General features: G+C 34.0%; 1 protein-coding gene and 1 long non-coding RNA gene across 4 annotated transcripts; one reads left to right on the top strand and one right to left on the bottom strand.

The window, feature by feature from the left end:
- The first annotated feature begins 959 nt into the window (after positions 1–959).
- LOC114943841 (coiled-coil domain-containing protein 170) lies at positions 960–17,448 on the top strand. Of its 3 annotated transcripts, none has more exons than XM_029319566.2 (15): positions 960–1,219; positions 9,129–9,224; positions 9,295–9,426; positions 9,611–9,799; positions 9,953–10,222; positions 10,354–10,498; positions 10,558–10,730; positions 11,058–11,258; positions 11,510–11,653; positions 11,770–11,847; positions 12,599–12,762; positions 13,399–13,507; positions 14,018–14,254; positions 15,739–15,908; positions 16,176–17,448. In XM_029319566.2, the coding sequence occupies exons 1-15, from the start codon at positions 1,124–1,126 to the stop codon at positions 16,315–16,317; spliced, it is 2,346 nt and encodes a 781-aa protein (XP_029175399.1). In that variant the 5' UTR covers positions 960–1,123; the 3' UTR covers positions 16,318–17,448. The 3 variants fall into 3 exon arrangements, with proteins under 3 accessions (XP_029175399.1, XP_029175405.1, XP_029175412.1); XM_029319579.2 differs by lacking the exon at positions 960–1,219 and adding an exon at positions 6,463–6,805; XM_029319572.2 differs by lacking the exon at positions 11,770–11,847.
- LOC146721801 (uncharacterized) lies at positions 17,220–18,373 on the bottom strand. Its single transcript, XR_014925500.1, has 2 exons — positions 17,655–18,373; positions 17,220–17,571 (listed from the first exon to the last, which is right to left on the bottom strand). It is a non-coding gene; the product is annotated as an uncharacterized LOC146721801 (long non-coding RNA).
- Positions 18,374–27,783: the final 9,410 nt, after the last annotated feature.

The raw sequence follows: 27,783 nt of genomic DNA, 5'->3' as shown, positions 1-27,783 counted from the left end.
AGAAATTTCTGAGAAAGTACAGGAATGACAGCCGGTAATTAAAGTGACGTTATATTAATATTGTTATGCTTCATTAACGATTGGCATAAAAAGTTATTTGCAATTTTAAAAAGACGATAAAACTGGAACATATTCACATTGCTTTCAGGTACGTTATTAAATTCATTTTATAATCAATTTATATTCACTCAACGCGCAACATTGCACATTGTTTCATATAAATATTGTCAAAATGAAATGTAGCAAAATGAAACAATACAATCATTAACGATTTTACCATTTACGTTGCATTGTTCTCTAAAATTTTAAAACAGAAAATGTCAGATACACATATTTTTCTTTCTCTCTTCGCCTTTCTCTTTGTTGCATTTATATGTATATATATATATATGGTATATATTATTGCACAAATTTTACAACTTTATTTTAATGTTAATTTATACGCATACTATATATATCACAGAGAGAATTTTCTCTTAGAATTTACCCTGAAAATTATGGTAATCGTGGGACAATATGGTATATTGGAAAATTTTATGAAAGTTTTTCTGATTAATATTTATCACAATAAAAATATTAATATCTACCACACTAATATATAAATATGTTCTTATTAATTTTACTATGTACGTATTAATATTTTTTATTGCGGTATAAATTCAATCAGAAAAGTTCTTATAAAATTCTTCCAATACCATATTGTCTTACGATTACCATGATTTCCAGGGTAAATTCTAAGAGAAAATGTTCTCCGTATATAAATGCGATAAAAAGAAAAAAGGCGATGAAGAGAGAGAAAAATTGGACTCGTTTTTGCGTTTTTATTTTATGCAAAAAAAAAATATCGCGCATTTGATCGAAGGAGCGAAACCTCGAAGGCTCCTTTTACTTTAAAGGAAGCGCGCGCAAAAGCACATTGTTTTCTCGGATCGATGCGTTTCGATCGCACGCGTCGCGACGCCCGTCGACGTTTAAGTCGTAGAGGCGCTTCGTCGACGTCGCAGCTGGTTTCTATGCGTCCTCCTTCTGGGGTTGTGTTCGCGGTCGTACGCGTTCGAGGAATGTCGAGTTCGCGTTGAGGTCTCTTGCCGCTCGTTAAGAGGCTCGAGAACGAGGAAGCGGGATGGCGTCTGACGATGCCGAAACGCGGGAGGCGCAGGAAGAAGCCGAAGAGGATCTGAGGATCTTTGAAACGCTCTGCATCTCCTCGCCACGGAAGGTCAATCGATGACACAAACGCACTCATTGCATCTTCTTACCCGCGACGATCTGTCAAAATGCACCTGTCATAATACGCGCTTGTAAAAGCACACATGCACGCACGTGGATATACGTTGTTCCTCGCACATATACATGCAGAGATAATTAAAAACTTGTGAACGGAAATTATTACGGATTGTTGTTGTTATATTTTGATTTTGCTAAATTACGTCGGACCGACGATGTCTTACGATGATTATAGGGACGCGCGAATATTAGCTTTCGGAGCTTAATTAAATCTGTAAAGCAACTATATGAGAAGAGAATTAATTTTTCATTAATATTTTACCGTAAAATTCACTGCAAATTTTATTATGTTTGATAATAAGCTGAAAATTACCATACTGCATTAATATTATCATAAAAGATTAAGTTGGATTGAAAATATTATGCTGCATTGTAAAATTTATATAAAATATTTTATGAGTTTAATCAAACCTTTTTATCATCTATTCTACTTAAAACGTTTAAAGAATCATAAATTTTTAATATAGGTTTTAATATATTTTAAAATTATTGAAATTTTACTATATATTTTAGTCCAATTAATCAAACATATTTTATACTTTATTGTGGTAGATATTAATATTATATATTTTTAATTATGATAAATTTAATCAGAGAAATCCTTATAAAATTCTTCCAGTACCATATTATCCCACGATTACCATGAATTTCAGGATAAATTCTCAGAGAAAATTCTCTCTCTGTACATGAGATGAATAAAAAGTGTTTAAATTCTTGCCAAATAATCTCTCTACCTGTAATTACACAAGCGCAATATTTTGCCAATAAGAAATGCGCGCAATGAGAATAATAATAATATACAGTTAGAGCTTGTTATCTCATGATTGTAAAATTATTCTGACATCTTCTGAATGTAACGTAACAAGTTATATTTGAATATGTATAACAAGCCACGATGTCTTGATAGTTATTATAAGTTTAGACGGAATTTCGCGAGCTCGAATAGAGAATTGTAAATGTTGCATATATCGTGAGCTACATCACTGGCTTACATCGTCCCTTCTGCCGCTGCATCAGTTCGTATATACATACATATATATATATATATATATATATATATATATATGCAACATGCACATATGCATTCACATGCTAATCGTACGTGCGGTCACGTGCATATACCCGTATCATCCGCCACAAAGGTTCTCATTGTATACATGCTAGTACACGATGTGTCCATCGAAGGGCAACAGATCGATAACGGAAATGCGCAATATGGATCACTTTACACGATCAACATGATTATTTGATGGATCATTGGTTGCCAATGAATCGATTCGTCATCTTGGAATGCGACCAACTTTTAAGCAACGCGAGCTATTTTTGATCAGAGAACATTTTAGGAAGATCTGAGATATATAAATGCCATGATAAAAGGATTTCAGTGTTTTTTTACTTTTTCGTATTTTTGCGTATATTCCGAATTTGCTGTGACATTTTGGCATTCTTGAAAAATGCACGAGATGAAAATTTGCCATTATAATGCAGAATTTAAATTATTCAAGTCTGTCTCGCAATGTTCAAATGTGCTATCTTCTTTTTCTGCGTAATAACATATCTCATTTTTAGAATTATTCAAATTTAAAATTAGAACACGCAGATGTTTCCATGTTACGAAATAATGATTATAATGATCACGATTACGTAATATCAATGAAGCAAAAATAAAATAAGAACGACAAATTATTTTTACATTGAACAATTATTAATTGCATTGAAAAAAATTATTTAATTTGACTAAACTTTTCTCAACTAAATTACTATTTTGTTAATTGAACATATATTAGTATTTAAGTCAAATATACGTTTTGTTAGATGTTAGACTTAATATGTTATATTTAATTTAAATACTTTGATATATTCGATTAACAAAATAATATTGAAAGACTTAGTCAACGTGAAAAAAAGAAACAAATCACGCAATTTCTGTCTTAAATATCTCCGACTTTCTAAATCGAGAACGTCTCTTGTCTCGTCGCGCCAAATCACACATTGCTGTCTAATTAGACGATTCGTGTGTTTAATTGCACGCAGGATTCCGTCACGCGCTCTCGTCATTATCGTTCTCTCGTTTTTTCTTCATCGCATCGAACTCGCTTGAATCGCACGAATCGTGCGACCGCGTATCGACTCGCGCGTGAATAAGGGTCGCGTTGCCATAGCGTTGCACGGGAATCGATTTCACCTGTCGCTGCTACCCCAAACGACCGTACGCGCTGTCGCGTGCTTTCGAAGCCGATCTTAATTTATCGAGCACGACTGAAAAAAAGGGATTGACTTATCTTGGTCGCGAGGGAAAATAAGATTGCGCAGGAGACTTCACTAGATCCGGGTTTTGTCAATGTTCCGACATTTAATTTCGCCTCAAGTCTCTCTTTCGACTGGTTTGAAATGTTGGTTTCCGAAAATAAACGTATCTTTTTTGGGGAATGTACAAAATTATCATAGATTTGACATTTCTCATAGATTTTGGAAGATTCATTTTCTTAGCTTATTTTACTTCTTTCAGTTTATAACATGTGATAAGAACAAATTTTCACTCTGTTTATTATTTTGTTCTACTAAAAGTTTCAAATTGTCCATCATTAAAATAATATTTAATCTTTTTTTCTGTTCTTTCAATTGCACAGAAAAATATAGGTATATTTTTATAAACCATGTATAAAAGTAATTATATAATTAAGTAAAAAAATAATATAATAATATCATTTTATGTAAGTAGAGATAGAGTTAGATTATGCTGTATAAATATAGATTTGCATTTTGGTTTCATTGATATCCAGTTGTTCTGGTGCATCTAATTCGTGTAATTATGATGAACAAATAGATCGATGCAGTATTCTATATCAGCTATATTTGCTGGTACATTAGCGTGCCAGTATTATGCTTTAATTACATGTAGATTCTACCAGGCTTACGTATCAGTTTCCAAAATAAATTTAGATTGTTTTCCTTGCTCTCTCTATATATCTCTCTCAAATATGGAAAACTGTTGTAATTTTAAGAAAATATATGAGAAAAATGACATGCATATACATCATTAATTTAATAACAAATATAAATGTAATATCTTATAAAAATAGAATTTCCAACAAGCCCAGAATTTCATATTTTTGCGTTTCGTTATATAATCTTCTTAGTATTCGAAAGATTTTTCCCGTTTATATAACATGGAATATTTTCATATAAAACATCTCAGCTAGAGAAGCTTTTACCTGTTACTTATACTTATTCTAATAGAAAAATTGATGTAGATAAATGTTTATTATCGATGCAGAAAAATAATAAAAAAGGTAAACGTTAACTTCGCAATGGTTTACCTTGTTTATGATATTTTTAACTTGTATATACGTATAATGAAAAGCAAAATTCGATAGCCAATCAATATTTATTAAAATAGCTCGCCACTGTAAATATCGAATTCCAAATATTATATAAACGCATAGTTTAATCGCAATTTTTTTAAAAATATAATATCATATTTTGATTGCTTCAAAAAACTTTATCATACAAAACTTGCAAAAATTTGCAAAAACGTTATATCGTTTATTTAGTTGAAGTAAAAACTCTCTCACTGCGCAATATAATATATTTTATTCCACGTTTTTAAGTTGTAACAATAAATTTCATCCCGGCGACGTGTAGATCAGATTTGCATAAGTATAGGTAGAAATGTTGCTCATGCAAGGCTCGTGCGTTCATTTTTTATTTTCACACGTAACAACTTTTTCCACTTTTAATGGACTGAGAAGCTACATGTGTCATTTGAACTTTCAACGGAGAGGGAGGCTGGATTTAAATTATTTTAACAGTATATTTCTTAAAATGCTCACGTACTCTCATTGCAATTTTATTGCGATTTTATTACGCCCGCCCGTATACGATGAAATTTCGTGTGTTTGCGCTGTATCGGCGAAACATGCCGCTCCGTAGAAAGAAAGACTCGCAAGAGAGTCTTCCCGATGGCGAATTTACAAATTTTTTACACGAGTACGTGCACGGGATGCCTCGTGCCGGCTCTGCTCTGTAATCCCTCCGTTGTAAGCACGAGCGCGCTTATACCAAGTAAATATCAACTGTATAATATAGGTCGCGCATTTCCTCAAAATTGTTGAGATGTTTATTGGAGAATATCACAAATATATGTATATATGATTCGATATCACATCGGATTTAAGCACCGTGGAAATTCGCGGTATTCCACGAAAGCGCGGGATTGTGCCGTTGCCAAAAGCCATCCCGCTCATTGAAACTATTTTCAGGTCAGGTGAAGAGAAAGAGAGATGTATAATAACACAAATCCAGTTCTGTCGCGTAATTGAATCGCGAGATAATTGATGCAACGTACAATAGATCGCGGATTCTGATTTTAATCTGATTCCCAGGGAGATAGAACACATTGAATTTAAATAACTCGTACGTCCAAACCGGCGATAGACGTTAATTTATTTCCGACGAGCGTACATGAATGCAACATCCCGTGCAGATGATTTTCTTTTAATTTCACGTTCAAACTGCATATATATGTAAATCGTTCTGAAAGCCTTTTAATCGAGGGAAAAAATAGCAGAGATTTTCGTTCGAAAATTAAATATAAATAATTTCACTCCTTATTCTTTTCCTCTATTTGACTGTATTGTAAATATCTTCACATTGTATACATATTTATACTTTGCCCTAATCAAAGTCGGAAGGCATCCGTCTCTGGCATCAGTGTGGAAACACTGACCCTGTAAATTCAGGCAAATATGTATATATATATATAAAATATAATATAATAAGATATAATATAAGATATAATATATCTTATATTATACCTTATTATATATGTATAATATAAGTTTTATATATATAACATATTATTCTTATATATATTCTTATTCTTTTTCTCTATATTTGACTGTATTATAAATATCTCCACAGTGTATGCATATTTATACTTTGCACTAATCAAAATCGGAAGGCATCCGTCTCTGTATCGCGTTGTGGGAACCAAATATAGAGCGTCATTGAGAAACGGATCATTGCGGAAACACTGACCCTGTAAATTCAAGCGAATATATATATATTCCATTGTATCGTGCTCTCGGTTCCACGGCGATATTCTCGTCGCGATATCTCTGATGACGTAGATTTTGCGAGCATAGATTTTCGTGCAGGTATATGTATACCTGAGGCCGCGAGGTCGCCCTCGGAAGGCGGCGACGGCACGATTCGGGTCACGTAATCCACCGTCGTAAGCAGACGAAACTTCACTATTGTAACTGCCTGTGTCCTGCGCGCGCGCCCTGGATCGTCCTGGAAATTGGCGACGGTTCGTGAGAGCCGTTTCCTCGCGAAACAGGAGATGGAAACAATATTTGCGATCGGCTATCGGGATTTCGAATGCGAGAACTCTGCGTCGATTCAAATGTTCCATGCGAACTTGAAGAGCGGACTTCGAGAACACGAAGCGTAACAGTAAACACCATCGTGCGGCGGAAATTCCTACGGGGATAAATCCGATGGGCGAGACCAGGTAGCTATAGTTGATTATGTTTTCGAGCGGACCAGTTGTACATTAAATACGAGATGTTGCGGCGGCGAGATTAATTTCGTCTGACAAGAGAGAGAACAATTGGCGAAACCGCCTTTTAGGAATACATTATATTTTCGGGGTTAATTACACTTTCTGCCAGGGAAATCTTACACGACATTATTGGAATTGTTCTATTTTTTATGATAGCTTAATTATTAATTATTATTTTTAATTAATTCCTCATTTAATGATCTCTGCGGAGAAGGAAATGTTCGAATACGCTACTAAAGTGGAGCAAGCTTCTTCGTTAACTAAATGTAATTCAATCAGCTTTGAGTATTAGATGTCAGTATCCTGGTAGAGTGAATGTGTAATTAGTAAATTTCCTATGCATAAAGATACTTTCATTTACAATTTCGCACCGTGTTTATTCCATTATGATCTCATTTCCTACTTTTGTTTGCGTTCAAATAAAATAAGACAATTATCATAAAGTTATATTACAATTCATTCCCGTTTGCAAACTCGCAAATAAGATTGAGAGAGAGAGAGATAGGAGTAAAAAGAAATAATTGTAAAAAGATTTTTTACGTTACTTTTTACACGATAAAAAATTTAATCCGCTTATGATCGTAATTAACGACGAAATAAATTTCTATTGAATGTGCACTTATTTAATTTCACATTATGAGAAAATAATTCGACGGGATATATTTAATTCCACGTAGCTCGCATAACAAGTCAGATTTGTTAAAAATTAATTAAATATGTCGAATGTAAATCGGTACCAAAGCGAGATAAAAGCGACTTTGTGGGTATGAATTAGATTACTGAAATGTTTAATTAGAACGACGATAATTATCGATACATATATATATATATATATATATATATATTCAGCCATATATTCGTTACCTATATAACGGTCCTTTTGCTAGCATGTGCATCCTTCCAATTTGGCTTGATGGTAATTTAATCATCGTCGAATCGCATTGCAATAATCGCAAGCAGAGTCGCGTTAATTAATATGTAAAGTGATCGATAACGTCGACCGCGTATTTTATTTCTTTGGCAAATTCCGCCCAAAAAAATATTTTTGTGCAACACTTGATTGCGTGTAACGCAATCTCTCGCGTTGACGTATCGTTGTTGATTTGCTCGAATATTGATATAGTTTTGCGTTGGAACACGAAATACTCTTCTACTATTATTTTTCAATAACACTCGTTCCAATTGCCGTAAGCAATTTAGTTGAATATAGTCTTCTTCGATATTGTTGATTTCTTTCTTCGAAAAATTTTGACAAAGTAATCTGTTGCGCTAGAAAATAAAAAAATGAACAATAATATTAATCTCATTTTCTACACTAAAAAATTGTTAAAATGTGTGGGATTAAAGACTGAAGTATGATGCGAATGATAACTCACATTGATCTTTACTTTCATTAGAAAATATTTTTAGTGACGAAAAATCGATTTCACGGACTTACCAAAGAAATAATTCCTAAGACGTGCAATATTGTCTTAATCTTGCAAGCATTTAAAAATACACGAGTCCAAGGATATTCTAAGAATAGAACCGTTGATGATGAGCCGACTTATCCACATTGTGGTCGACATTCTAAGATCCGGCGGCAATTTCAGGCAGACGTACTTAATGACCGAGGCGCAAATCGCCTCGTAAGGTTTCCGTCGTGGAAGCTTTAAATGAACGTCATTACGAATCGCCGGGAGAGACCTGCGGATCCTCCTCACGTTCTTTCTGAGCGTGGCAGAGATCGGAGGTCGGAACTTCAGAAGCCGCTAATCTATTCCCGGCTTTTAAACGAGCGCTTCAGCATCAAGTCCTCTCTCGGGTAGAGAAAGCTTCGGGAAATAAAATCACCTTCTTTACGACGAGTCTCCTCTCACGCCCGCGGCGAAACCCAACGGGAGTTCCGTATACGACCCGGTGCGATACAGACGATGAGATTGATAATTTATAACAATTGTCACTCTAACTCTCTTGTATACAAGATGCAACTATGCTGAGAGACTCGTAAAAGCATGTAAACGACTGTAACTAGTAAGCAAACATGTCTATCACCCATCGACACGTGTTTTCACGTAGATTACTTATTGTTATTCATTCGATGTTAATCCCCATGCAAATGTAATTAGAATTTCATGTCATTTATCGTACAGCTCTACAGGATAATTAAATCTGACTTTTGTGAAAAAATTCCGCACATTTCACCGAAGCGTTGCAAATGAAAATACATCAACAATACATATAAAATATTTTTATTTTATCGGAAATGAGGCAACTGAATGTCTGATTACAGGCGGATCCAGACAACGCTATGACTCATGATCTGACGACTACTTTAAGAAGCGAGCTGGCAGCCCTTGAATATAAACGAGATAGACTTATGTCCGAGGTAAAACTCAGATTATTGATTTTTCGCTTCGAAAATTGATCGTTATTAATTCAACGTCTCGACACTTTAGTTGCAGGAGATGAAGACCGTCGTGAGATCGCGGGACCAGAGGGTCGTGGAATTGCAGGTGGAGACCGATCAGCTTCGCGAGCAGGCAGCCAGGCAAAATGCTGTCATTTCCAGTCTCAAGAAGCGCATTCAGGTTAATTTATTTCCGTCAACAAGCGGACAATTAAAGGATTTCTCCTTTAATGAGCGTCGAGATCATTTGCTTCTTTCTTTTTGCTTGTCTGAGTTTCACCAAGAAAATTTTGACGACGAGTATAGAATTTGTAGTTGACAGATAAATTCACGACACGTTTCGCAGAGTTCAATAACGATTTTAGGAACTCGAAGAGAGAGAGAGGAACCTCTACTCGTCCCAGGGGAGGAGTGAGATCACGATACAAGGTCTGCAACGTGATGTAAAATATCACGAGGAAAAGGTCAGGGAGTACGACAAGAAAATTCGACAATTGGAGCACAATATATCCGAGGAGATTCAATTGAAGGAGCGCGCCCGTCTGAATCTGCAGGTGCCATATGTTATTTCAATATGCGCTCGACTGCACTTTCACGTCGTGCTATCGACACATCCATTTGTATATATTTCACTGAAGAAAAAAATCGCATCAATCTTTTCTTTTCTCCGACATTAAAATCGCATTTTCGATATCTCCTTCCCACAGGATTTTGTACGAAGACTGGCACACGCGTTGAACGTCGAGTACAGCGAGGCGGTGCATCACAGTCCGGAGATGGTGATTCACAAGGCCGAAGAGCTCGTGCAAGAGGTGAATCGACTGCGAACAAAGAGCATGAACGTCGAGACCCAGTTGACGGGCGTCGAGGTAGATTTCAGAACCTGCAGAGACGCTCTCGATCGTGCCACTACGGAAAAAGAGCAGTTGCAGAGACAGGTGTCCGTTCAGCTGGTCGACATAGATCGTCTGCGTCAGGTACAATGATGAAAATTTTATCTATCAATATCAAAAATTTAAAAAAAGTTCTCCTTTACTTTATTTAAGTTCTTATTTAAAATCTATGAATTTGTCTAATTATGTAAAACTATTAATTACTGCTATATCAGGAGAAGGAGTGCGTGGAAATGCAATATAGGGTCGCGGAAAAGGAAATAAACGACCTGAGGGACAAACTTGTGAACACGAACAGAAGCTTAACCAGCGCAACGGGGAACATATCCAATCAAGAGGCGCTGATCTGCCAATTACGAGGTAAACGATGGCGACCGGTTAAGTCTCGTGACTTCTGGTAATTTGTGTCGGTTTTACAGAGGATTTAAAAGCTCGCGAAGAGAAGACGCAACGAGTGCAAAACGACCTGCGTCACCTTCTAGAGTCCTTGGCGATCCTCGTCAGTACACCCAATCGATTCGTCGAGTCTCATGAGAACGCGATTAAGGATCGTGTCCGAGAGATCCTGGCAGACAACAAGGATCAGTCGCTAGTAGCTCATCGTGCATTTAATATCGTCACTCTTAAGTCGAAACCACATATGCGCGATTTTTGTTTGAGAAAAAATAAGTTTTTTAAACGTAAATCATTTTTGCTTTCAGTCGTCTTGTTCATATTGATAAATTATTCAATTATTTTTTGTAAATTTATGAAAGTTTATGAATTATAAATTTTGTATAAATTGTTCAATGATAAAAAATCGAGAATCTTATAAAAACGTTGAAACTTTTGTATATTTTTGGTCTTGGCATATGGAGGACGAGTTTAATCAGCGCGATATCGAAATTCGTAACGTCACGAGCGCGTTCTCTTTCCGCAGAAAATACAAAGTCTTCGAGAAAAGGTGAACTCGGCGACGGAGTCGGCGAATCGACAGAGCGAGTTGGTCGAATCCACAATGATGAAGGTGCGCAGTCTGGAAGATGAACGCGCCGCCCTGGAAGCAAAGATACACAAGTTGGAATCTGAACTTACGAGCAGTGAACTCTCTAGAGAGTCTTTACGCAGAGACAAGCAGACGGTGATTTCAAATGTTTCTCTTGAAAACAATCTTGACGTTGAAAACGAGGAGTTAAAGATGTTATATAATTAACACTGCTTTATCCTTTTTTCTTTGAATTAAGTAAAATATTAAATCTCTACTTGTAAAGACACAATCTCTAAAGTAATACTTTAATCAATTTTAATTAGATACAAAACATCTCTCTATTTATACGTAACTATTCATATTTCTTCCAAATGTAACTTCTTGTTGTTCTATACATTTTCCAGTTTGTGACCTTCTTGGACCGACTCGGCAAGGCGATGCAGATGGACGAGATCTCTCAAGAAATCGGGCTCGATCTTCTGACGGAGTCGCTGTTGGTGCGGGCCGAGCAGCTAGCCAGACTAGAGACCGACAAGCTGGTTGACAAGGTGAAGGACACGATCGATATTACGTCTTCCCGATGCCGCTGTCACATTGCTAACTTCTTCTCCTTTGTTCTGTGTTTCTTTGTCGTGCAAATCGTGTGCTTACCGCACGCCCGCAGTATTTGTGCTCCAGCTATACGACCCTACCGAGGATTCGGCGCGAGCGATCGTTCCACGAGCTTCCTTGTCTCAAAGAAGTAAGCCCTCGCCTCGGCGCGAGCAAAGCGCCTTAGAGAGAAGCTTTACAGCATTCTCAGACATCCTCCTCGTAGACGTTCATTTCGTTCTTCCGTGGCGTATATTTCATGTAGAAAGAGAGAGAGGTGCTTTTCTTATTTCTCCGTTCCTCTAGGTTTCCCGATATATATACTCTCTGTACGGCTGAATTGGATGCTGGTCGAGGCTTTGCTTGTGCGGCGCGTAATTGTTGCTTCAAATTGACAGTTTATCGTTTAATGAAGTTCCATTTAATCTAGCTGCCTGCGGCGTTATTCGATATTACAGCCGCTCTTTTCAACGTAAAACAGGACGCTTGCAGCAACTTTTAATTAAATAATCTCCGATAACATGTCGATATAAAAAAGATCTTTTCTCTTTCAAAGAGCCTTTTCTCATTTTATGAACATTTATTTTCTTATACACTTATCGTGCATTTAATTATTGTATTGTATGTATATATTTTTAGGCAATCATATATATCACATATAAGAAATTTCACTATTATATTATATTATTTTATTTCACAAGTTAATATCTAGGTTTATCCTTCATCAAGTAATACTCCTCAAACGCAAATCGATGATTGCACGAGAAAATTTGAACCCGGCACATTTTTGCGTTTCTGTACATTTGCACACACTTTATGTGTCACACCCGGAAAATGATTGTGTCATCGAGAAAGAAGTATTTTGACAAATGCGTAAATTTTTCTTTCTTTCTGTCACGCAGACTTCCGTGGTTTATCAGTTGCAACGTCGGGTCCGAACTTTACGGGAGCAATTGCAGCGAAGGGACTTACATCTGGATCTTCTACGCAGAAAATTATCTCTGCAAGAAGACAGCGTGAGGATGAAATCTCTGTTGCAGAGCGAACGCGACGAGGCGAACATACGGTTTGTTTTAGAATAGCCCGGAGCCGCTTGTAACAAATTTTGAACTTACATATGAATTTTGAACTTACATTGAATAATTTATAGAAATTATTATTTGCGCGAGACCATTATTTAATCGCGCTGTCTGTCGCATATAAAACGCGCAAATGAATAATTTAAATAATCGCGAGAAATTCGGGAGCCAGAGATAAAGTTTGTAAAAATCATTCATTCGTCTTCTGTCTAGTGTTTAGGAGTTGAAACTATCATTCCGAATTGTTGCAACAATTAATCCGCGTTACAATTGACCTCGAATCTTCCATCTATCTGTCGGATGCGACATGTCAGCGGGAAAACAATAATGCCTATCGACTGGCTGTCCAATGAGAGAAATATGGAACTGCGGTTTATTGGAAAATTTAACTGGCGCGCAACTTTATGTATTCGAAAATGCGACGTAATTTTTCCACGTCGACGGTCACCCATAATTCCTGTTTCGCGGTTCGCGGTTTACTCCAAATGCGTTGAATGCATTTCTCTTTATATGTTCGTCGCTTCCCGATGCTCGACGCGCGAAGGGATCGAAAGAAAAAAGATATAAAAAAAATAAAATAAAATGAGGAAAAAGTGCGAGCAGTTTTTCTTCCTCTCTTTCAGCGCGAAGAAGCTAGCAAAACAGGTCGAGCGATTGCAAATCCAATTGTCGGACGAAAAATCGCGGAATCGAGAGTTGAGCGCACAATTGACGGAAGCCGCAGATTATAAGGCACGTATAATTTACGAGACTCCGTACTTCCTTATAATTAGATAAATCCGAATATGTTGCTTCGCAAAATATAGGCATGGCATTTTTTCACGACTGTATGATTAATGACAATTGCATGCAAAAGCAATACATTGTTTTTGCCTATACTCACGATACTAGATTGTTAATTATTTTTATTATCATTTCGTCAAATTTTATTTCTATTATACTAAAATAAATATATTTAATAGATGATATAATAAGTATGATAACAATAAAATAATTTCATTAAGAGTATATACAATATATATATATATATTATAAAAAAAGCAGAAGATAAATGTTTTTCAAATTTGAAGAGATTCAATTTATATATATTAAACTGATTTTATATTCTCATGAACATCACGAAGCGACGTATATCGGGAAAACAAAATTCCTGAGTGAATTTTGGTCGCGCAAAAATATCTCATATTCTTGCACCTATCCATCAGACGTTTTAACCTACTTGATCGCATTTTCTGCGAGCAGATAGCCGCGCTGGAACGCAGCCGTAAGATAGACGAGCTGCAGAAGCGTCTCGTCGAGAGCGAGATGTTGAGAACGCGTTATAACAGAAAATTGACGATGGCGAAGGAGCAGATGAGGACTACCGTGGAGACAGCCGATCAGGAAAGATCGATAAACGACCATTCCTTGCAACTTCTTCGCGACGAGCTCACTCAGGTTAAGCAAAATCTCTCCGACGTCACGAGGAGAGAATCCCAGGTGAGATACATATATATGTTATTGCTTTCGTCGCCTGCTATTTAATCTCGCTTCGCCTTTACAAGTTCGCGCCCTGTTCCACTTTAACATAAAATATAAAATAAAATGAAATTGAAATTGTCGGGAGAAACATGGATGCTGAATAAATTGACGATTAACGTCAGGGAATGCTTACGTCTTGTGTGCTGGCAAAAAAATGCATAAGGTGAAACGCGTGTCTCAATGTCGAATCGTGTATTCGGCACGCGTATTGATATATTCCCGTAATTCTGATTTATGATTATTCTTGCGCACGAACGCGAATTGAAATGCGCAAAACAAGTTGCTGCAAAAACGACGACAGCCTCTGACTGTCCTAGATATATATTTTTCTTCTCGATTTTTATACATAAATTATTGTTAAATAATATATCTACTATAAATAACATAATTAATATAATATATACTAAATAGAATAATATATTAAATTTCCTCTCAGAGAAGAGAAGTTTCTCTTTAATCCTTTACGAAAACCAAATTAATTATGATAGAGAGCAATTGGTATTTTATATATTCTCTGCGTGAAAGTTATCTCGCCATTTCTAACCATAATCCGCAGATCTTCTGTTGCAAGTTCAAAACACTTTGATCTCTTATTAAAGCACGTCTGCAAGCGCGCCGAGCTTATTTCTAATACTCCGAAGAGGTACAGGCCAAAGAGGCTCGTTAATTCATTGTGGCAATCTCAATGACTCGCGCGATGGCAGCCATTCGCGTGATTGCGATCTCTCTCGTCGGGAACGCGTAATGCTCGTTCAGGACGATTTCAAGTGACTTTGCATTGCCGTAATTCGAGACACGTTCGCGAGCGTCGCCGGCCTGTAAAGCAGATAGTCCCTTCGATTTAAGCTCGTACTCCGTGAAAGGACTGCGAATCTTGCATATAACACCACGAAACTTTATCTCGACGTCGTTGCCTGCAACTTTGCTTTCTGAAATGTAGAACTTTCATTTTAATTTGCGAAACTTTAATTTAGAGGCACAGAACAAGGTACCATTAATTATAATAAATTATGCGCAAAGTAGGACCGAGTGTCCTAATTATAATATTGTACTCTTGCTGCATTTGGTTACATTTGTATAATAAAATGTTATATAGAGTATGTTATATAGAGTATAAATATAGAGGAAAAATATCATTATATATATTCATCGGAAAAATTTGATCAATGCTACTAGAGTTCAATAGAGCTACAAAAATTATTCTCCTAAATTTTATTACACGTAACATATCTACTCTTCCAAAATAATATTTTATACTATAAGTATTTCTATATTAGAAAAAAATATTTATAAAGAATGATATTCTACAAATCAAAATACTTGTTTCGTCATTTAAATATGTACGGAAACAATTATCTGTCTCGCAAAATGTGCGGCGGATAGAAAAGTTAACACTTGGGTGAGCAAGATTCAATTCGCAAATCATTCATTTCCTGTCTCAGCTCCAGAGCTTCCGCGTCTCCGTGGCGAAGCTATTGTCGGAGCCAATCTGCACTTCCGATTACGAGATCATTTCGCGGCTGCAGAAAATGGTCGCTGCTCATCGCGACTTTACGATGCTGTCCCGCAGATATGATGAGCCTTTGGAAACGAGTCCTTCAAGATGCACCAGGTAAAAATTAAAATAGGAAGTAGGTAAGAGTGCGCGAAATTATTTTACGTCGCCTTATATTTTCTACAATTCAAATTTTCTCTCAAATCTGCTATTATATATAATTCTCTAAATTTATGATGCGCGACTTTTGCACATCAAGAAAACAAATATTCAATATCAACAGACATCCAATTGTTGCGAAAATTATTTTCTGTATTTTTTATATCTCAAGCTCGCAAAGCTCGCGTTATTCTGGGAGGTTTTATATTCCTTTCTAAATCATAGCATTCATCCGGTCCATCCCCCAAGATCGCCCGGTTCACGCTGCACTCGTTACGAGGACAGCGGTTTCGCGGACCCACCGGATCTCCACGACATCGACGACGATTACAACAAAAGGCCGGTGAGGAGCAGCCTCCTTCCGTGACACCGGCCAAGGTTCAAATTTTAAGCGTGTTCCTGGGGGCGTGGAGATTAAACGATCATTAGCGTCCAATCTACCTCCTCGGAAACTTGAGTTTCCGATCTCGGAGCCGTAGCTTGAACGATGCTGCGAGGAATAACTATACGTTTCGCAAGTGCATCGTAAAGCGTTACGTTTATCTCGCGTAAACGACCGACTTTTACGGGATAAAGAGGACCATTCGCGCCTATTTCTATTCGCGAAATATCGTTGCCTTATAAATTAGACAGCAGGCGTGCCGTAAGATCGCTCGCACGTCGATCGAGCGATCGAATAGCTCGCCCTGACACCGATTCCGATGGAATAAGCATGAAGAAATATCGAACCATCGATCCGTGCTATTACCGAAGGACTGGAAGAGGAAATCGAGCCGACGCGTTCTCGTGAAATTGCAATTTAACGCTAATTATTATCGGCAAGCGTGAGAAATTTCTAACGGATCGCATGGAAATGCGATACTGAATGTCGACTGTCGTATAAACGAAAACTGTCGGAAGTGTTCAGGACGCGAAAATTACGCGCGTCCGTAGTGTTTAAGATAATTTATTTCGGAAATATTTACAAGCCGGCCGCGCGTGGCGCAGACTTTGATTTATATGTGAATAAAATAACTATTATTCATCTATACATATATACATTGCTCCTGAAAAAAGATCGTCTGGATGTGCCATTTGAAGCAAGCAACGCGGAATCATTAATATGCATCAAGAATGAAATCGTATATCGAGTAAGAATAATTAAACATATACATACAAAAATTAATTATATGAAACACGTGCAGATGACGTCATGTAAAATGAAGAAAAATTTTATCTTATAAGAAAGCCAGTTTGTGGAGAATTATGCACAGAGATTTGGAATACGACTTAAAGACTGAATAGTAGAATTTAATTGCATTCTGTGACATGTTTCTTACATCTTAATTTTGTTTGCACTTATTCCACAGAATATTCACAAAATGTATCTGCCCACATTTTAACGAAGACCTAAGAGTGTTCATAAATTTATTTATAAAAATTTTAAAAATCGTGTAATTTTTAATCATAAGTTATACTTGCCTCACACTTCCGTTTTCAATCTTTTCCACGATGAAGTAGATTCTAATTTTATTCGAATTAATTTAGTTTATAAAATTGTTTTATAAATTTATATATAAAAAGAGTTCTCTTGATAAATATTAAATGGTTCTCTTGATATAAATGAAAAAAGTTGATAAACCTATTATAATTGAATAACACATTAATATAATTAAAATGAATGAGTCTTTAAATATATTCTTATCAGAGATATATGTATATTACCGAAAGTATCGAAGTAGTCTAAGGGAGAGAGGGATAGCCACTTGTGTTCATATCAATAACCCTTTAACTTCGACGTTATCTCCATCCCGTTTAACGCAGGACGCTCTTTTTTAATCAATTTGAAACAATGCGAAGGGCGTAGAAGCGGCGCTCGCACGATTCGTGCGAACCGATTCACGGTCTGACGAGCAGAGTTCCAGACATCTCCCATTTAAATACCATGACGTTGGAGCTACTTCACACCGTGCTCACGTAACGTGGGTTCCGATATCAATAATCTCCCATTGATCAATGATCCGGCTTGCCTAAGTATCCGTATTCCAGCGCGCCATTAATTGGCTTCATCATAATTATATCGAGTGCGCGAGTGCCGAATTAACGAATGATGGGGTTTCCTGTTTGCGGCTCCGGCAAATGGGGATCGCGAGCTCGCCTGCTCGTTATGTGTACTCGTCATTATTGGAAGCCTCACTTCCGGCGACACGGTTCCAATTTCAATGCCCGCCGCACTCGTCAATCGACACCCAAAAGTGACGGGTAGGTGGCTGACAGGAGAACGATATATACCTTCGATATAACGTCGATCGATTTGTCTGTCGATCCAAGTGTACATAAGCCTGCGATATCACAATTGTCTGACGATGGATGATCCAACCCGTAATCCTTCAATCAGGCGAGGACAAAAGTTACAATGACGCGGAATTGCGACAGAAATACTAAATATTATGATCTTATCGATTCCCGTGACTTCGATACTTTATGATCTTCACGCGAACGGAAACTTGCTTGCGTCACGATGATAAGGATATTTACATGGATTTTCCTCGGTTTGATTACAGGATTTCTTCTTATTCTTTGTAGATTTTCTTTAATAGATTGTCTTTATAAACCATATATTTTTCTAAAGAAGATTATTTCAGATCTTTTAGCGAGAGATAATACCCTGATAACGAGTATTTTTTACATCGCAATCGTAGATCAGCTCGGTAATGTGTGCGACAGAGTCAAGAATCCTGCCGCAGCATGCAATCGCCAGGAGTCGAGGAGTCGAGACACACGGGAATGATGAACGGGCGAAGATGGGAGAGAAGGGATATCAGGTCGTACAAGAATCCCTTCGGAACTCGCATCCTCTTCGCGCAAGCGCGCAATCTGCTTTTCGCGAAATACCTTGCGAAAAGATCGATGCGTCTTTCCAGCATCCGTGACCGATATTTTATTCCGCCCGGATTTCCATATATTCCATTTCAAAAAATATCAATAATTAAGTAATCTTCTTTCGTATTCTCTTCTCATTAAAAAAAATTGTTGTTCCAGTTTTTTTTTCGTGAATTTGAGTCATTTCTACGGAGATGATATTCTTGCACTCGAGAAACTCTCGCGCAATAATTCAAGTGATTAACATGTCTTTGCTCATGAATGATCCCGAGCACCGTGCGAGACGGTAGAGTGCATTCAGCTCATGCGGTCTGGGTCAATATGGGGTCTAGAATTATGCTGGTAGTAGCTCGAAAGACAGAAAGAGAGAGGAAAAGAGAGAGAACCGCAAATAATAATTCTTCCTTTCACGCAAAGTGGAACTCGCAGGAAGCTTTAAATAATACTCGTCGTTACTGGCACATGGACAATCGAGCAATATCACTGTGTAAAAAAGCACGACGTGATGTGGCAATAATATAAAATTGCGATCTCTTTCTCTCTCCTTCCAACATATGAATGAAGGTTACGATAGAAATCATCGCAAAGAGAGAAATCGCTCGAAACGATATCCTCGAGATGACAAGAAGTTCGCGATGCTTCGAAACAATGCGATTCCTTAAGCTTGCTTGCTAAAATCTGTTACGAAATTTAGCTCTCGTAATTTTCGCAAAAATTCCTCCTGTTCTCCAGTTACGTTTCATTTTATTCTTTTCGCAGTATAGGTATTAAAATCTGATAGCTGACATAGAAATGCTGTATAACTATTGCTGAATTGCGATTTTCATCGATTGACTAACAATGAAGATATCCTAATAATAAAGTGATATAACATAAAAAAAGTCAAGCGTTCCTCGACAAAGGAACAAATGGATGAAAGCGCGCGCAACATTATTTCACACTTTCTCGCGCTCATCGTTCTAACGAACTTAATTGTTCTTGCGCAATCGGCATTCCGTAATGTCGCCGACGACATAATTTCACGCGAGGATAACGCAAGGAGCGTTACAGGATTTACGAGCGATTTAAACCATTACGTGAGTCGACTGAACTATGTCGGATACGAGTTCTGTTTCACCTCTGCGGAGATTTTCGCGAACAGCCCTCCATTTCGCGACGCGACGTCGAGATTAATCGCCCGTCGTTTGCCGCGGCACTCTTTAATTGGTCAATCGAGCCAAATAGAATCACGGCCCTGTTATTACGTTCTTCCGTGGCAACTGTTCGTCGAGCACGCGTTTCCGTCTTCTCCGCATTTTTACGCGCTCAATCTGGACAGAGCAGTTAAAATAAAAACAATTATATACGATTACAATCGAATAGATGGATGTTTCGAAAGCAAAGGATGTTTCACGATGCGAATACAGAATGAAATTAATACAGATGTGTATTTAATCAACGCATATTATGGAACATTTTAATCCTTCGAATGCAGAATCGCAAGTCTGTATGATTTCGAATTACAGAGTTTAAACATAGATGATTAAACACGAAGAGTATCCTTCGGAATAAACGTGCTTCATCTCCATGATGGTACACATCATTATGTGCAATTAAGAATCGAAACGTTTGCATTAGTCGCGAATTGTGTTTATGAACGTGCTTGAGAAATGTTTTCAAACGAAAGACGCGTCAGACGGATCTTAAATTTAAAGTACATTGTAAAGATTTCAAGAAGGTAGCGCCGATGGCAATTGAACCACAGCTATTTTTCTGATAGAAGGATATAGCTACTCCATCTCGATTTTAACGCACATGCATTTGCATACGTGAAACTTTCCGGTAACATCGTAAATTCAATCACGTCTCGCCCTACGTGCGATTTTATTGACCTATTAGTTGTCCACAACTCGTTTGCCAAGCATTTCTATATAAGCTGGCGTTTAGAGCAACCAGCTGATGCGTCTGTCAAATTGAAAGCTGTTTTCTCCGTGTCCGTTTATAGATACATAAGTGAAGAAGAAGAAGAAGAAAAAGAAAAAGAAAAAGAGAAAGATGAATCTGCTATAAATCGCATTTTGCAAGTGCAACGATGACTGGTCGCACAAGACAGATTGACGACACCGTTTTCCAGATTATTTCCCAAGTATCCGTTGTGCTGAAGATAGCCGGAACTGAGAAACGTATACAATTTACCGGAAGTGTGCATGTGCAGGAGCGGTAAAAGCGGGTTTCAATTGTCGACAGTAATACATGTCATTCTACGTCTTCCAGTGGTCTCCACCATGATATCTTGAAGAATCGGTCTGTTGATACAAAACCCAGCTGTAATTATTTGAAAAAGAAAATGCTATATAGGTACACATCCGAAATTTATTTTGTCAAGTCCTATTTCTATTTTTAATGGTAATTAATTCTCAATATCTCAACATGGCATTTTGTAGCTTGTTTTTCTGTTAATTGAGATATATTTATTATATTTTATTTTTGTATCTTTTGGCAAAATATATGTAATATAAATATATATAAATATATATATATATATATATATAATATAAATAGAACGAAAATACACGTACTATTTAATTAAATCATGACATTATGACGTGAAGGTTTTTATTCTTCCTCGACTCTTTCGTAAAAATATAGGTAGAAGGTCCAGCCTTGCATTTAAGATCACCACAGAGGATCACCAGGCACTCTCGTGTTCAAGTTCAGGGCTAACAAGATCCTATCCCATCTCTCTTGCTCGCACGAGAAATGCTTCTTGCAACCTTCTCAGTCTCATGTTCGGTTCTCCTACCATTTTCTCACAAGCTCAACCGGCCACCCTTTATTTTATCGCATTTTATTTTCAGCGATCCAGTCCGGTTGCTATTTATTTAGCCTTGTTTTAGCTTCCAACTCCGACGAACTTTGGCTTCTCAGCGTTTGTTTTTTTTCTTCACATTTTTATGTCAAAATAATAACAATAGTTATTATTAGAGCTGAAATACTTCTTTGCAATTAATACTACTTATACAAAAAATAAATAAATATATAATGAATAATATATGAATATGTGACAAAAGCTAAAAAGATATTTAAAATGTAACGCAGAATATTAAACTTTAAATGTGTATGTGGCAATAAACTCTAAAAATAAATATGTTCGAAGTGTAACGCAGAACATAAAACTTTTTTCAAATAATTGCAACGAGTGTGTGTGAAAAACAACGTAATAAAATAATGTAATAAAAGATAAAAAACGTGATAAAACAAACCTCTGTAAATACCTTATAGTTATTATTCTTTATATGTACTTCAAAAGTGAACTTTTCGCTTTTATATACATACACATACATATCTAAATATTATGCTTATTTTCCTCCCGCAATTTTATATTTAACAATAAATATTGTTTATTTATCGTAAATTTTATATTAATTTTTAAATAAAAAGTTTAATAAAGATCCGACAAAATTAAAAATTTTCCGGGTTAGATAATATAAAAAAATATCTTAAAAAATTATGTTACACAAATTAAATAAAGTAATCAAACTACAAAATTCTTGACGATATAAATCAATGATTATATAGTGTACAACTGTTACCAAAATATATAAATAAAATTATTTCATATTATTTGAAAGTATTGTTAAAATAGAAAGACATGTTTTAAAAAATGTAATATACGAGCAATAATTTAAAATAAGTACTGGCTGTTTATCGACAAGAGATTAAGAGTATTAAGCAATGCGCTGTATGAAATATTATGCAAAGCTCTTAAGTGCATTTACATCATTAGGAATATCTTGATTTATTTTCACGATTGGATTATAGCTTAAGTTTTAATAGAAATGTTATTGTAATTAATATGTTTTTAAATAATATTTTATTCGCAATAAAATCCATGTTTATTCTTATTGTTAGTAACATTTTCAATTACTGTAAATCTTTGATGGTAAACAGATAATACATGTACAATTCATATATATATATAGATAAAAATTTTTATAAATAATAATATAATAATAAATTAGCTTATTAGATTATTTTGGGCCAATTTCATTAACGGTTTTTTTTCAAATTTTATATTTAATTCGATTAACATTGTTTTAGTCCTAAAAACAATACATATAAAATTTAATATTTAAAGATTTAATAAGTTTTATAATTTTTTAGATTAGATAATTAAGTTTATATACATGACAATGCGTAGAATACGATCAGAAGATCACGACTTTTGTTGTATTAAATTGTGATATCTCAAAAACAGAACACGACAAAATAAATTTTTTATTTTTTACAAACTTGCAGAAATGAAGATAATATACATACATACATATGTATATAGGATGTTTCAAAATTGATATTAAACTTGTTAATGGTAGATTCCTAGGATCATTTGAAGACAATTTTTCCTTAGCGAAAATGTCGAAGAGAGCCATCATTTTTTGCATGTTCTCAATTTTTGCTATCATGTATCTTCGTAATTAAGCCTTAAATTAAAGTTCTATTAAAATAAACCCTACATAAAATTATTTAAAAAATGTGATTTTGTTAATATATTATTTTTTTACAAGACAACACTTAGTTTGCGAAAAACTCTTTATTTTTAATCGCTTATAACTTGAAAATTATTGATATTTTGACATTTTCATTGAGGAAAAATCGTCTCCAAATTATCGCTGGAATCTGCCATATATACCTATATATAAGATAACTCACGTAACTTTTAAGAGCTTGAACACCCTAAACAAAATTAAAAACGGAAATTTGAAAACGGAAACTAAAACGGAACTAATATTTAAAATGGATTTGAAATTAACTGTGACATAAAGAAATTATGTGATCATGGCATAACATATTCGGCAGAATTCTCAAGTATTATGAGTATTTTTATTATTTTTAATATTATCTATAGTATTGTATGAAAAATTACATGAAATAATATTTGGATCAAAATGATGTACAATATAATATGCAAATTGTTATTTTATTGTTATATATCAAAATATATTATCAAAATATATAAATAATTGTATTAATAAATTTCTATGCAGCGCAAATACATTTTATGATTAATATCTCTTGTTACCAATAGTAATTGCAAAATTTGATTTAAAATATTTTTTATTATACATATATGAACTACAATATTATATTGACGTCAATAAAATAACAATTCAAACTTTATATAAATAAATTATAGTATATTTTAGTTATAAGATAAGTACATATATACAAATCAAATAACTTATAAAATTAAAATGTATTATTATTAATAAAAAGTCCAATAAGAAGATCTATAAATAATATATTTATAATAGTTTTTCATTTATCAAATGTTTATAGATGACAATGTCACAAATCACGTATTACGTGTATTTAAAGTTAGTTTTGAGTTGTAGCACCATGCATAGAAAGCAACTGTTGATAATATCTGACAAATAGAAAATAACAGATACGTAAGATAATAAATTAAAATAAAATATGGAATATATATATATATATATATATATATATATATACAGGGTGTCCCGCAACGTGATGTCCACAGTTAAACCTTGTATTCTTGGGATCATTCTAACAATAAGTCAAAAAGTCTTAATACACATATGCCTTAAAGTCGATTGTTTTAAAATTATAGCGAAAAGACGAAATTGCATATAATAAGATAAGCATTAACATTGAATCGTTATAAGAAATAATAAGCCATCATTCGCACGCTAAACAGCAATCGAAATTCTCACTTTCGTGACTGGCATTACAAAAAATAATTACATGCGTTGTCACAGTAAAAAATAAATGATAAATAAATGTGTAAATAATAATTAAAAATTAATTTTTAATTATTATTTACAAAAATTAATTTTTAACTGGTATTTCTTTTCTTAATGACTGAATAAGTTGGAAGAAAATAGGTGCAATCATCCATCGTTGAGATCGTGGAAGAATATACACAATGTCTTGATTCATATATATAATTTTCTTGTATATGAAATTCAAATTCTTATATTATGTTTTTAATGTCGCATATATTATTTAAAATATTGTAATTGCTCATGACAATGCAGAAAAGACTCTAAAACGCGCGTACATTTATATAACTAATCAATAAATCTCATTAAAAGACGAAGAATCGGCGTTTTGTCGATCTGGTCCGCGCCGTATTTATCATCATTACGGAGCGACAAAATATTAAACAAAGATAAAAAAGAAAAGTTAAAAGAAGATAAAAGTTAAAAAAAGCATTTGGTGATCATGTTTATCATGTACTGCGGTTTTTTGGTGACAATAAATATTTTTGGAAGACTTCAAAACGATTAAAGATGAACCGCATATTAGTAAAAACCTAAGCATTTGATAAAACATAATTACCAAATACTTTGTTTAATTTAGCATAACCATCCGTAGCGGTCTCTTATAATTTAACGCAAATTTCATAACTTTGTTTAATACACAGTTAAATAATATACAATTTAAATTTTACATTTAATAATAATTCTTACTCTTTATCTTGAGTTTTAAAAAGTAACGCTTAAATAAAATTCAATAGTCATAATAAATGTTAGAATTTTCCGGATTAGATAATGTTATATGTTATGATATTCACATCACGATTTTTTGAAACTATATAAATTGAGGTACTATGAAGATATAGTATTAGAATTCAAAAATTTTGATTGAACTTTTGTAAGTTTACGCAGCAATGAATAACAAAATATATCTATTTCTGTTAATTGTTGTTTTTGCGGTTGTGATTTCCGATGTTATAGCTAATCCAGCAGCTGAAGCAAATACTGTTTTACTCTCACGATCTAAGGTATAAAAGGTTTTCTTTAATATGTGATTTTTTCTATTTTTGTTAATATTTATATTTGCATATTTAAAATTATTAATGATTAATATGATTAATAATTTGTCTTTACAAATAACTAATATTCTTTTATATTTATATAATATAATAAAATAAATAGTATTACAGTAATAATAGTATTCTTTGAAGTTTTTGTTACAAATTATATATATTATACGATAATTGTATTGCGTGTGTATGTAAAATAATTCATAAAAACAGTATAAAATGCTAAAATAGTAAGTTTTCTATTTATTTATTATTAATTCTTACATAATAAAATATAATCAGTGAATCTTTGTCTCGCCAGTAAATGATAAAATAAATAAACAAAATTGACGATCGCAATTGGCATAAAAATATCTTTATTATTACTAAGACTTATTATTAAATCAAGACGTTTAGACCCTTCTTACATAATAAATTATCTTATACTTAATGTGTCAATAATAAATTATATTACATAACTGCGTTATCCTTTTATATACTTTAATGTATGAAATATAAATATAATATATTATAATATATAAATATTATATATATTTACATACAAAATAATAAATTAAAATCTATTTATTTGTTTTCAGAGAAGTCTAATTGAAGTTATTATGGCGCTCAGTTCACACATTATGTGCTTATTGTTACCTATACCCTGCTTTATAATGCATCTTATATCATTATTTCTGTGATGAATAAAACTAATATTTAAATCTCAAATGTATTTGAAATTAACTATGGCAGAAAAAACTTATGTGATTATGGCAACATATTCGGTAAAATTCTCAACTATTACGAGAATTCTTACTATTTTTAATATTAACTATAGTATTGTATGAAAAATTACATGAAATCATATATTAATAGAATTATTGATCAGAATTATGTAAAATATAATATGCAAATTATATTATTTTATTATTATATATCAAAATATATCTTGTATTAATAAATTTCTATGCGGCGCAAATACGTTTTGTGATTGATATTAATCTCTTATTACCAAGTAATTGCAAAATTTTATTTAAAATATTTTTTATTATACACTCCTCAAAATAATTAAGGGATAAAAAAATTATCCACAAAATAGGCAAATTTTAAATAGCTGTAACTTTGTTTCAAATATAAGAATTTAAATTTTAAAAAAGTATTTTTAAGCTTGAAATCTCTACTTTCAAAAGGTTATAGCTTTTTTATTTTCTTCAATTTTGATATATTTTTACGAAAAACAACAAACATAACAAAATTGAAAATTTTCTTCTTACTTTGTAAACTTGTCGCATGCACAAGAAGATATGAAAAAAATTTCAAACATTTTAATGTTAAAGGCTGAAGTTTTCCCTACAAAACCGTTTTTTTAAATTAAAATTTCAATCTTTTCTTATCAACAAATTGAAAAGTGAATGGTCATTTTCACTTTGATTATTCATAACTCCGTTAAAAATCATCGTATAACAATTTTAATAATGGATTCTTAAAGCTGAATCTTTGCTTTATAATACGATATAGTGACTACATTTTTTTTAATTTGTGAACTTTTTACAAATATATAAAAATAACAAAGAAATTCGCGAATTTTCTCTGTTTAAACTCTGAAAAAAAGTTACGTAAAGTAACTAACAAAATTTTATTGACTGAAATTTTGTGGCTCCTAAGTACCCCAAACTTGACAAAAAATCACAGACTTACTGCTATAATTTTTTTATAATGATCCGTACATTCAAAATGATCGATATGTACAATATATGTTAAAAAATCTTGATTTGATTTGATAAAACATTTTAAAAAACTAAAATGTGTAACAGAACAATCTTTTCTCTACTTTCTGATATAATCTTTTAATTGCTTTAACATAAAATTTAGAAAATATAAAGTTGTATATAAGTTCTAAAATTACCGTCGACATCAGCTTTACCCAAAGCGCACCACATAGAGATTGTATGATTGGATTTGATTGTATAATTGGCTTAGATAAAAACCCAAGCATGTGGTAAAGCATGATTACCAACTTTTAATTCAAAATAACAATCCGTGGCGTTCTCTTATAATTTAACGCAAATTGTATAACTTTGTTTAATGTACAGTTATATAATATACAATTTGAATTTTACATTCAATAATAATTCCTACTTTTTATCTTGAGTTTTAAAAAGT

The sequence above is a fragment of the Nylanderia fulva genome, unplaced genomic scaffold (assembly GCF_048542155.1).
Source record: "Nylanderia fulva isolate GAGA-0341 unplaced genomic scaffold, ASM4854215v1 Scaffold41, whole genome shotgun sequence".
In the NCBI taxonomy this organism is placed as follows: domain Eukaryota; kingdom Metazoa; phylum Arthropoda; class Insecta; order Hymenoptera; family Formicidae; genus Nylanderia; species Nylanderia fulva.
This window is presented reverse-complemented; position numbering and strand designations above follow the sequence as displayed.